The sequence below is a fragment of the Plecotus auritus genome (genome assembly GCF_963455305.1).
Source record: "Plecotus auritus genome assembly, chromosome: 1".
Lineage (NCBI taxonomy): Eukaryota > Metazoa > Chordata > Mammalia > Chiroptera > Vespertilionidae > Plecotus > Plecotus auritus.
The window spans coordinates 5,130,864-5,141,906 of NC_137770.1; the positions used below are offsets into that span (position 1 = coordinate 5,130,864).

The 11,043-nt window shown below is 66.1% G+C and overlaps 1 protein-coding gene across 1 annotated transcript; it reads left to right on the plus strand.

Moving 5' to 3' along the window:
* The first annotated feature begins 222 nt into the window (after positions 1-222).
* On the plus strand, positions 223-5,045 carry LBHD2 (LBH domain containing 2). Its single transcript, XM_080664278.1, has 4 exons — positions 223-285; positions 2,016-2,102; positions 3,486-3,642; positions 4,723-5,045. Exons 2-4 carry the CDS (start codon positions 2,034-2,036, stop codon positions 4,824-4,826), a joined length of 330 nt encoding a protein of 109 aa, XP_080520404.1. The 5' UTR covers positions 223-285; positions 2,016-2,033; the 3' UTR covers positions 4,827-5,045.
* Positions 5,046-11,043: the final 5,998 nt, after the last annotated feature.

Here is an 11,043-nt window from a genome sequence, read left to right on the forward strand (position 1 = left end):
ACACTTGGCGCTTGGGATCTCTCCAGTGACGGGGATCAGGTTGTGGGGGATGCGGTCTTGTCAAAGGGAGGGTAAGGCCAGACGCCCAGACGCCCGGTCCTACCTGGGAGCGGAGCCCAAGGACGGAAACAGCGGGGCGTGGGTGTGAGTGAGGGGCCGGGCCAGCGAACGCGTGGGCGGGGAGCGGGGAGCCGGGAGCGGGGTGGGGGGGTGCGGGGGAGGGCGAGCCGCGCAGGGCAGGCAGCGCCAAGCAGAACGGGCGACCCAGGCGCAGCATCCAGCGCGGTGAGTGTGCGAGGAGCCGGGCGCCTCCTCCCCGCCCGTGCCCGGCCCATGCCCGGTGCGCTCCGGCGGCCAGGCGCGGCGCGAGTGGGAGAAGGGGAAGCGGGTGGATTGGGGGTTTGAGTCGGAGATCCCGGGAAAGAGGAGGGCGTGGGACCACCGTGAGCCCTTGGCTGACGGGCGCCAGGCTTCGGGCGAGAGCAGTGCCCCTGGGGGCTGTGCACCCCGTAACTGGCCTTACACACCTGGGAGCTGGCAGAGTGGGGGTGCTGGGAGCCTTCGATGCTCCGTGCCCCGTGGGCACTGGGCCCTGGCGGGGCGCGGGAGGCAGCCCTGGGGCACTGGGTCTCGGCTGCCTGCCCCAGGGGCTTGGCCCAGGTGCCAGCTCTCACCGGTGTGGCTCCTCCTCTCCAACTGGAGCGCCTAGCTGGGTCTCTTTCTGTCTCCGTGTCTTTCCGGTTGGCCCATCTCCGCTGTCTGCGCGGGTCTCCCTGCCTCTCCTCTGTCTCTCAGTCTGTCCCGGACCCGGGCTCCTGGGATGAGACCCCTCGGGGCGGGCTCCTTTGGAAGGTCAGACCTGGGACAGAGCAGGGGGGGGCCTTTCACCTGCTCTGGGATGAGAGGAGGCCGGTGGGTGTGGCTGGCTGCCCACCGCCCCAGGACACCCCAGGGCCGTGGCACGTGGCCCCTCCCGCCTCCCAGCCGCTCACTGGGGCCAGGGCCGAGCTGACCTGAGCTGGGTGTTGGCTGAAAGGAACCTCACTTCCCAGAATAGCAGCCTCCTCTTTCTCTGGGTGCCCACAGGACCCCTCCCCACAGCCAGCTGGGCCTGCGGACATGTCACCCTGCTGATCACCGCTCACCCTCTGCCCAGCCCCCGCTCCTGCCCTTGCCCTGTCCCTGGCTGCCTCCCAAGCAGTGCCAAAGGGAGGTGTCTGCCTGCCAGACCCACCCCCAGCTCTTTTTTTCCTTGCTTTTTTTTTAAATTCTCGCCCAAGGATATTTTTTCCCCATTGAATTTTTTAGAGAGTGGAAAGGGGGAGGGGCAGGGGGAGAGAGAGAGAGAGAGAAACTTCAATGTGAGAGAGACACATCGACTGCATCGACTGCAGACTCCCGACCCAGGTATGTGCCCTTGACCAGGAATGGAACCCATGACGCTTGGGTGCGTGGGCCGATGCTCTAACCACTGAGCACGCTGGCCAGGGCCCACCCCGTTTCTCCCTCTGGCTTAGTGCAGGTGGACAGTCTGAGGCTGGTGCGCCTTTGCCTCTGGCTGACTTGAACCTGGGCCCGGCTGCTCCCAGCCTCCAGTCTCAGAAGCCAATTTGGATCCCTCCCTCCCCACTTCGCTCTCCTTCCCTCCCCCCCCCGCCCCTCCCTGCTGTTTTTAGACAGAACATCTCTCCTCCCTCCTGGCCTGGCTCCCTCTCACTCATGCCCCTCAGGTCAGCTGACCCTCTTCCTGGGCCTCCTCAGGTCTCCAGGCTGCATCAGCCTCAGCCCTCCTGCCGCCTCGGAGCCCGCCCAGCGCCCTCCACTGGTGGCCGGGGCAGGGATGAGCAGTGACCGAGGTCCAGCTGGGCGGGGTGGGGGGGGGGTGCGGGGCCGGGCTGGGGTGCGGTGGCCGCGCTGGAGTAGCATGAGGCTTCCGGGGGAGGGGCACCCAGCCTCTGGCCACAGCAGGCCTCTGTCTTCACGTCTGTCTGTCTGTCTGCTCGCTGTCCTCTCAGCCCCGCAGCGGCCGCAGCATGAGTGGCCCCCCGCCCAGCGTGCCCGAGCCCAGCCCAGCGGAAGGGGCTGGAGGCCGAGCTGGAAAGGTATGGATCTGGGGCCCGGGGTGCCAGTCCTCAGCCTGGAGGGACAGGAGGGAGCCAGACTCAAGGCCCCGCCTGTGGCTTGGGGCCTGCCTCAGTTTCCCTGCCTGAGGTGGGGGGAAGTCCGGTGGGGAAAGCGATGGGAGGCTGAGCTGCCCTGGCTCAGTTCACACCCGCGGGCTGCAGGGCTTGGTGTCAGGGCAGTTCTCGGCCAGGCGAGGCAATGCAAGGGCCCTGCCCTCGGCTCTGGGTTGGGGGGGGGTTGGGGGGGGTGTCCATGCTCCCTCCACAAGGCCTGAGCTCTCCTTCCCGGCGCTGTGCGGGCGACAGGGCAGGGGCGCCAGGCAGCCTGCAGCCCGGGTTGCAGACCCAGCTCCCTCCCTGGCGGGGCGGACAGAGAGGGGGACCCCAGGCCTTGGAGCTCCGTGCTCCCTGCCTGGGTCTTCCTCACCCGAGGGGCAGAGTGACACGCTGTCCCCTCCTCCTCCCAGAGGGGGCAGGCAGGGGAAGGCGGGCTGGAGGGCTCCCCGGGGGCCCAGGGCCGCACCTCGGGGTTGGCTGCGTCCCTGCTCGGGGGCTCCTCTGACCCACAGCCCTCCGGCCCAGGGACCCCTGTTCTCACACCTCAGGGTCCCCTGGTCCTTGGTGCAAACCACCAGAGCCGGGCGGGAGCCGGAGTGGGCATTTGAGCGCAGGGCAGGTGGTGCCAGGGCTGTTGCGAAGAGCCCTGCCTGTGTGCCCGCCCTTCCTCATGGCTCTCACGTGGCTGGGGAAGGGGGACCGCGCACCATCTGCTGCCCTGCTGGGCGAGGGGGCCTCCAGGCGGGACCAGCCTGAGCAGGGGCATGGAGGGGCCCGCGGGGCCGGCGGGGCGGGGAGGGGCGGGCGGCGCAGTGGACTGGCGCTGAGCCTCCGCCTCCAAGGCCTCGAATGGGAGGAGGAGATGCCAAGGGCACGGGAGGGTGTGGGAGGCGCCCCGCACACTCTGGTGGGCACTGAACAATGAGCTGGAGGGAGCTGCTCAGGTCACCACGGCAACCGCTTCCCAGCTCCTCTGAGCAGGGAGGAGGCCAAGGACCAGCAGGGGAGACCCCGGAAGGGGCGGTGCAGGGTAGGTGGCGGGTGGGAGGGCAGTCACCGGGTGATGGGGTCTCTCCAGCCTCGGGCTCCTGTCTGCGGAATGGGCCTCAGGGGTCAGCCCGAGCGGGCCCTGTGGGTCCCCAGGGGGGAGCTGTGACCCACAGTGCCAAGTGCCCCAGCCCCAGGGGTGGGTGGAGGAGGGGCTGGGACCCTCTCAAAGCTGTGTGTGTGAGGGTCCCAGCACAGGAGTGGGAGGGGGGGGGGCCCAGGGCCCGCACTGCCCTGACCCCTGCCCACCTCTCACAGGCTGCGGTGGGTGCCAGGGAGAAGGGTCCTCGGCTGGGCCCGCGGCTGCCCTCTATCGTGGTGGAGCCCACCGAGGCGGGTGCTGTGGAGAGTGGGGAGCTGCGGTGGCCCCCGGAGGGCGTGCAGAGGGGTTCCCCGCAGAGCCAGGCTGCTGCTGGTGAGTGAGGGCTGCCTGTGTCCCCAAAGGGAGTCAGAGCAGATCTCCTCCCCTCCCTCTCCCCCCGCCCCTCCCCCCCCCGCATGCAGGCCCTCCACCCTCCACCTGCTTGCCCGCCCAGCAGCCCGCCCTGTAAGCCTCTGCCTGGTGCCTAGGCACTGCCTGGCCTTGCACACCTCCTCCCACCCCTGCTGTCACCAGCTCGCAAAGTCCCTTCATCCACTGTTGGGGCCCGGGTCCGGCACAGGGGTGGTGAGCAGGGAGCACTTGTTGAATGAATGATTGCAGGGTCTCACCCCTCAGCATCCAGTCCCACCTCCTCCCTCTTGCGCTGTCCACTAGGGCCTGGAAGGGGTGAGGGTACGGGTGCCGAGCAGGCCCAGACCAGGTGCCCGCCAGGTGGGGCGATGGGCCAGCCCATGGCAGGCCCTGTCCTGCCCACAGGTGCTGGTTCAAGGCTGAGGGGCCGAGGCTGGGGAGCTTGCTGGAGGAGCAGTGAGGGTAGGAGGGTCAGCCAGGAGCCAGCTGAGGTGCAGGAGAGCCAGGGGGCTGGGCGGTGGGGCCTCTGTGGAGGGCACGTGTGGGGGGGTGGGGTGGGGAGGAAGGTCTATTGCGTGGTTTGGAGATGAAGTTGGTCTCGGCTGGGGTTGCTTAGCACCCTGCCTGCCCTCCCCTCCCCCTCCTCACATGTCACCCCCCACACACCCACACAGCAGCCCCCTGAAGCTTGGGCCTAGCAGGGGCCTGTCTATGCCATAATCCACCCGTCCCCCCAACACCGTCCCACCCTCTGTCAGGTTCCACTCAGAATGGCACCAGGACACCCCCTTCTGTGGGACTTGGGTTCTGGGGCGTCCCTAGGTCTGCCCTGGACCCATCTGCCGCCCCTTATTCTGGGGGGGGGGGAGGTCAGGGCAGGGGCTGCTCTTGCTCCCAAGCTTGACCTCGTCCCTCCTCCCTGCCCAGGGGTGTGCACCGGCACCCCTCCTTCCCGCATGGGGAACTTGCGGCCAGCCCACCCAGGTGCAGCCCCCCGCGTTTCCTTGCAAACCTGCCAACAGGGGCCTTCTTGTCTCGCAGCCCCCTCGCCGAGCCTGCCTGGAGCACCAGGGGACGCGCCAGGCCATCCCGGAGGCCAGTGTGCCAGCTCCGAGCGAGGCCCAGGCCCCGCAACCCAGGGATAGGACAAGGCCAGGGACCGACGCCGCCACTGCTCCCTGACCGCTGGGAGGGCCTCAGCCCCGGGAATAACGCGGGGCCGCGCCGCCTCGCCTCCGCTCACCTCCTCTGGCCTCTCCCCCTCTGGCCAGGCCCGCAGCCCCGCCCTCTCCCGCCCAGGGTCAGAGGCGGGATCCCCCCCTCCACGTTCTGTGGTTTGAAGCAGAAATAAAGGAATTTCTAGGAGTGGCACCCTCGGTGGGGACTCGAGGGGCCGAGGACAATTTGGTTCTGAGGCTGGCCTCCCCGGGCCAGGGTTTCGGCTCGGAGCCCCGGCTGGCCAGGCAGGACCAGCTCCCTCCCTCACCGCGCCACCCCTCCTGGGGGTCTGCAGCGCTGGCGGGGACCCTGAGGGCAGGAGTCTGCTCTCACCCCTCTTCCCCTGGGCACTAGGGCGCAGGAATGGCACGGGGTGGGCCCCCTTCCAGGCCGGATCCCGTGAAATCCTACAGGGTCCCATTTTACAGTTAAGGTAACTGAGGTGTGAGGGGAGGTGTCCAAGGCTGTAATGGGGTCCCTGAGGCTGGGAAGCCGCCAGCTAGACTCAGAGCCCGCCTGGGAGATGAGGGTCCCAGCGTCATTGGCTCTTGGCTCTGTCCCCCTGCACTGGGACAGGGGTCAGGATGGCCTGGTGGACAGAAGCCTAATCTCTTCCTGGGCCTCTCCTCAGGTGTGCCCCTGCCCTCGGCAAGCCTGGCCCCTGCCCTCGGCAAGCCTGACCACGAGGCCTGAGGAGTCTCAGGGCCTGGCAGGGGCAGCTGGCATACATGTTAGCCCCACAAAACACACAGGCGCCCGCAGGCGGTGGGACCAGGCCAGTGAGCGCCTGCCCTCGGAGGCAGGAGGCAGGCCCTTCTGCTGTGGCCCCGAGGCCTTGCTAACCTCCAGGAAGAATAGGGTGCCTTCTCCAAGCCTCCTTCCTTCTAGTAGCCCGCCCCCCCCCCCCCCATGCAGGAGATGTGGGAGGCGGAAGTGCCAGTTTGCCTGCGGTCTGGGGGGTCTGCTTTAAGTTTAGTCTTGGGACCCCTGGGCCCCACACACAGGCCCAGACGCTCCGTGGGCCTTCCGCTGACCTGCCGTGCGGGAGAGGTGTTGGCCTGTCCGCCTGTTCCCCAGGAGGTGGGAAAGGGGGTAGACATGTCCCAGGAAGCGCTGCTGGGACTTGCTGACACTTGGAATATGGGGCAAGGCACGGAGGGAGGGGGGGGGGGTTCCAGGTTCCCCCTGTGGCACGGCGGGTGGGGGATGGTGTCACCTGCAGAGACTTCATCCGCACCCCTGCCAGCCCATTTACACGTGACTTTCCCACGACCCCGCAGCTGACAAACAGCTTTGCTCGGAATCCCAGGTGCGCCTGAGAGCCAGGCGTGGCGGCGCCCACAGTGCCACTCTGGAGCTCCCCATGCCCCGTGAGCTGGGAGGAGGGGGTGCAGACCCAGGGAGGCAGCCCCGTGGCTGTGGGCAGAGCATCTCTACCCCGTCATCTGCTCCCCGGAACAGCTCTGGAACCCGCAGCCGCCGGACCGGCGCCTTTAACGCAGCAGGGTCCCCGCCCACCAGGGTCCCCGCCCACCCCCACCTCTTGCTTCTCGGGTCAAGGTCGGGGGCGGTGCCCAAGAAGACGCCCCGCCCATGGTTAAGCCCCGCCCCATCTCCCGTCACTGCCCAATGGGCTTCCGCGATGGGCCACCTGGTGTTTGCGGTACACACCTTGGAGAGACGGAAGCTCAGCAAGGTCCGCAGCCAGTTAAGGGCCGAGGATGGAGCCCCGGCCTCCTGCTCTCAGTCCGTCTCCGCCCGGAGCCGGCGGCGGGGCAGGTGGGATCTGCCGCGTGGCCTCTGCGTGGGGGTGAGAGCCTGGCTTCCCAGGAACGCTGGGGTCAGACAGGCCTGTGCTGAGGGTCCATGTCCTGCCCTTCCCCACCTGGGACCAGGTCCTCCACGGAGGCGAACCCATTAGATCCCAGGTGCTCTACTTTATGGAGGAGCAAAGGCCTCAGAGTCCCCAGTGCTTCTCCCAAGGGTGCAGCCCAGCCTCCGGACTGCGACCTCCGACCTCCATCTGCCGTCCCCCAACCGGCCAGACCGGCCCTGGCCCGAGGCTCCCCTGAGGCAGGCGGCTTTTCCAGAGGGATTCCACTCTGGAATGCAGGGGAAGCAACATGGACATGGAATAGAAGAAGCATTACAGCCTCTGGCTGAAACCTGGCCTCGGGCTTGGGCAGGTGTGGGGTGCAGCTGGGACTCGGGGAGAAGTGTAGGAGCGATCCCAGGCCCTGGGCACCACCAGCTTTTCAGGGACCTGTCTTTTGGGTGGAGGTCCCAGGACGTACGTGCTCTGTGAGCAGGAGGGTCAGACTGAGGGTCCCCCAGGGCCTGTCCCCAGGGGACGCCCCGTCCTCCGAGGCGGAAACCTAGGCTGGAGGCCTGGTCTCTCTCGCCAGCTGTGGGCCGTGAACAGGTTCCTGTGCTTCTCTGAGTCAGAGTCCCAGTGCAGCATGGGTAGAGGTCACCTACTCACACGGCACCCAGCAGGACCCCCCACCCTGGGCGGTCGCCTCGTGTCTCTGGATCGTGCGTGCCCCTCCCGTCGGTCCATCTCTGACTTAGAGATGCAGGGAATGGGAGGCCACGGGCAGGCCCTGATCAAGGGGGAAGGCCCACCCAGCCAGCGGGGTGCCCCATGGGCTCGAGCTGGGACTCTTACGACCCCACTTCACAGAGGGGCACCCAGGGCTCAGGGGGCTCATAACCTCAGTGGTAAACCGAGGGCTTCCCGGGGAAGGTGCTGGCAACGTAGCCCCCCCCCCCCCCTCGGCCCACCTGCCGATGGCAGAGGCGCTCCAGCCCCCAATCGGGTGCCTTCCAATCGGGTATGGGCGGGACTCCGCCCTCAGACATTTCTTCCGCGGAGCCCTGCCTCTGTAACTCAGAAGGCGCCGGCCTCTGCAGAGCGGGTCCCTAGGCATGCTTATGGTAAAATGCGGCCAGCGGGGTGGGTCCGAACCCAACGTGGCCGCTGTCCTTATCAGAAGAGGAGACACAGACACGTACAGAAGGAAGGCCACGCGAGGACACGGGAAGAAGAAGACGGCCGCCTTCAAGCCGAGGGGAGAGGCCTCAGGAGACACCAGCTCCGCGCACACCTGGGTCCCGCCCTCCAGCCGTCAGCCTCCAGCGCCGGGAGAAATAGCTGTGTGTGTTTGAGGGCCTTCGGACACCAGCCCACAGCTTGTCTCCCTTCTCCCAGCGCCCCGCTTTGTCCCCCTCCCTGGTGGCTCCAGCCCAGGTGGGACAGGCCTGGATCTGTCCTCCCTGGATTTTCCCTAAGATTTTCCGGGGCCGCTCCTGGCGGAATCCCCCACAGCAGCGTGGGGTCCGCCTCTTCTGGGAAGTTTCAGTGGCCCTCCCACAAAGCTCTTCAGCCGGAGCCTGGGGAGTCCTGGGCCTGCCCCACGCACCGCTCCCAGGCGGACCCCTGCCCAGGAAGCTGCCGCCTCAGCCCCAGGGCCTCCCCTTCCAGCTCCTGCACCCTCTGTGCTGGCGCGCGGCTCCCAGTGCACCCAGTGCTGTCACCATGTCTCCACCCGCTGGAGCTGGGGCCGCCTCCTGGTCCCTGAGCCTCAGCCTGAGCCCTGGGCTGCCAGGACTCAAAGGTTGCAGAGATTGCGCTGGAAAGGAAGGGGCTGGAATGCTTCTGAAAGTGAAAGTATGGGGTGGGGGAGGGTGGGACTGGGGGTGGGGCCGGTGGGCAAGGCAGTGGCTGGGTGCTGGCCGCAGCTGGGAAGTCCCAGCTGTTGTCACTGGCTCTGGCTGCTCCAGAGGCCTCACCGCTGGCCAGCTCTGAGGGCCCGCTCAGCGGCCTCTCCTGGGGGCCTTGTCCTGTCAGGGCCAGTGTCTCCGTCCTCAGCAGGTATGTCCCATGCAGGTGGAGCAGGAGGGTCACAGGGGTGCCATGGCCGGTGGGCGGGGACTCGGGGACTGAGGACCATTCCGGGCCTCCCAGTGGCCTTCCGGGCCAAGGGCCTCTGCTCCACTCGGAGCCCAGGCCAGCGCGCCAGCCAAGTCACAGTGGACACACACAGGCAGACAGACGGGGACATAAAGACACGCATGCAGGCACAGACAGACACGGACTCGGGGAGAGCACTCGCAGACCGCCTGAGGCACATACGTTCTACATCAGAGGCGCACACAAGGAGACACACTTAGGCCAACACACAGAAGTGCGGGCACACCCACGGGCTTACGCTCCTACCTTAGATTGCTTATCTGTTTTCCTTGGGCACCTGTCCAATGGGTCAGGCCCACCCCCTGCCCTGAGGGGGTCCTGGTTAGAGGGCAGATGCCCCAGACCCTGTAATTGTCCCTTAGTGACGGGAGAAGGTATGCCAGGGCCAGACCAGACTCAGAGCGGGAGGTGCTGACCACGCTCTGCGGTTCAGCTGGTCCAGGAAGGCTTCTTGGAGGAGGAGTCACTTGTGCTGAGCCTTGAAGGAGCTGGCAGCTGGAGGAGGTGGGGCGAGGTCACTGTTGGCAGAGGGCACAGCCGCGCAAAGGTGGGGGAGCGGTGAGTGCTTCTGATGCTCAGAGGTGGTGAGTGGGGGAAGAAGCCAGAGGAGCTTGAGTGCCAGCTGAGGGGAGTCTGCTTCTCTGAGTGACGGCAGCCCCGAGGGTTTGACTCGTATGTGTTTGTGGCTATCGACGGGAGCCTACAGGTTTTCCCGGGGCATAGGAAAGCTATTTTCTAAGCAGACGATTATATCTCCTATGAATAATGACCGTTTTATCAGGTGCTTCCCAATATTTCTCCCTCTTACTTCTTTTTCTTGCCTTATCGCGTTAACAGACAAATGTGGAGTAGTATGGTGAGGACACACCAGTCTGATTTTTATTTTATTTATTTATTTTTTTAAATATATTTTATTGATATTTTACAGAGAGGAAGGGAGAGGGATAGAGAGTCAGAAACATCGATGAGAGAGAAACATCGATCAGCTGCCTCCTACACACCTCCCACTGGGAATGTGCCTGCAACAAAGGTAGATGCCCTTGGCTGGAATCGAATCCGGGACCCTTCGGTCTGCAGGCCGACGCTCTATCCACTGAGCCAAACCGGTTTCGGCCACCTGTCTTATTTTTAGAAGACTCTTAGCTTAGCTTGCAAGGAAGGGTTTCCAGGGAGGCTTATGTTTCGGCAGGATCCCCCCCGTCTCTCCACCAGTTGCTCTGAGGAGAAAGGATCCAGGGTCCAGGAAGTAGTTAGGACCTGTGACCAGGTGATGGGGGATGGCAGGTGGGAGGTGAAGGAGAGACACAGGCCGCCTGGGGTACGGCCCAGGGTGCAAGCAGTCACCTGCTTGAAGTGGCTGGTGGGGAGTTTTCAAGGGTGGGGTGATGGCTCAGCCCAGGGCAGGTGGGAGGTTGGGGTGGGATGAAGGAGGGAAGACGAGGAGCGTGGGAGGGCAGGTCTAGGAACAGGGGTGGACGCCAGGACAGGGGGTAGGGAAGGGAGGAAGCCCAGACCTCACTTGTTGGTCACCGTCTGGTGGCACCCAATGGGAGCTCCCAATGCCCATGTCTCCTGGGTGGCATTGCCGCCCCTGCCGCGGGCTCTGCAGCTGCGCTGGCCTAACCTGGGGAGTGTGGGACCAGGGCTCAGGCTGGGCCTGGGTTTCCTGGGCCGTGAAGCTGCACCCCAGACACAGGAGCTGGGCCTCTGGACACTCAGGGCAATGGGGCAGGGAGCCAGAGAGATGCCCTAGGGATGCGCAGAGGCCAGTGCGGGGCAGGTAGGGGCCACCTGACACTGAGGGTTCACTCCTCCTCCAGGCAGGCTCTGGGGTTACGGGGAGGCGGCCCGTGCTCAGAGGCTGTCAGGCCAGTAGGAGGGGACAGTCCCAAGAGCCCCTGAGCCGACAGGTGGTGCAGCACAGTCCAAGGGCCCCTCAGACAGCAGCAGGGCACCAGCACCCCTGGGTCCTGAACCCAGGTCAGAGTTGGGGACCAAAGAAGGGGAGGCTGAGAGAGGGCGCAGAAGCAGGGATGTGGGACTTGGGGGACGGAGAGGCGCCACCGGAGCTGTGGGTGCGGGTGAGGGCGCTGCGGGTGAGGCTGAAGGTCTCCCGGGTGCTGGGCTTCAGATGCTGCGCTGTGGGCTGGGGCATGGCCCGAGCGGTGGGA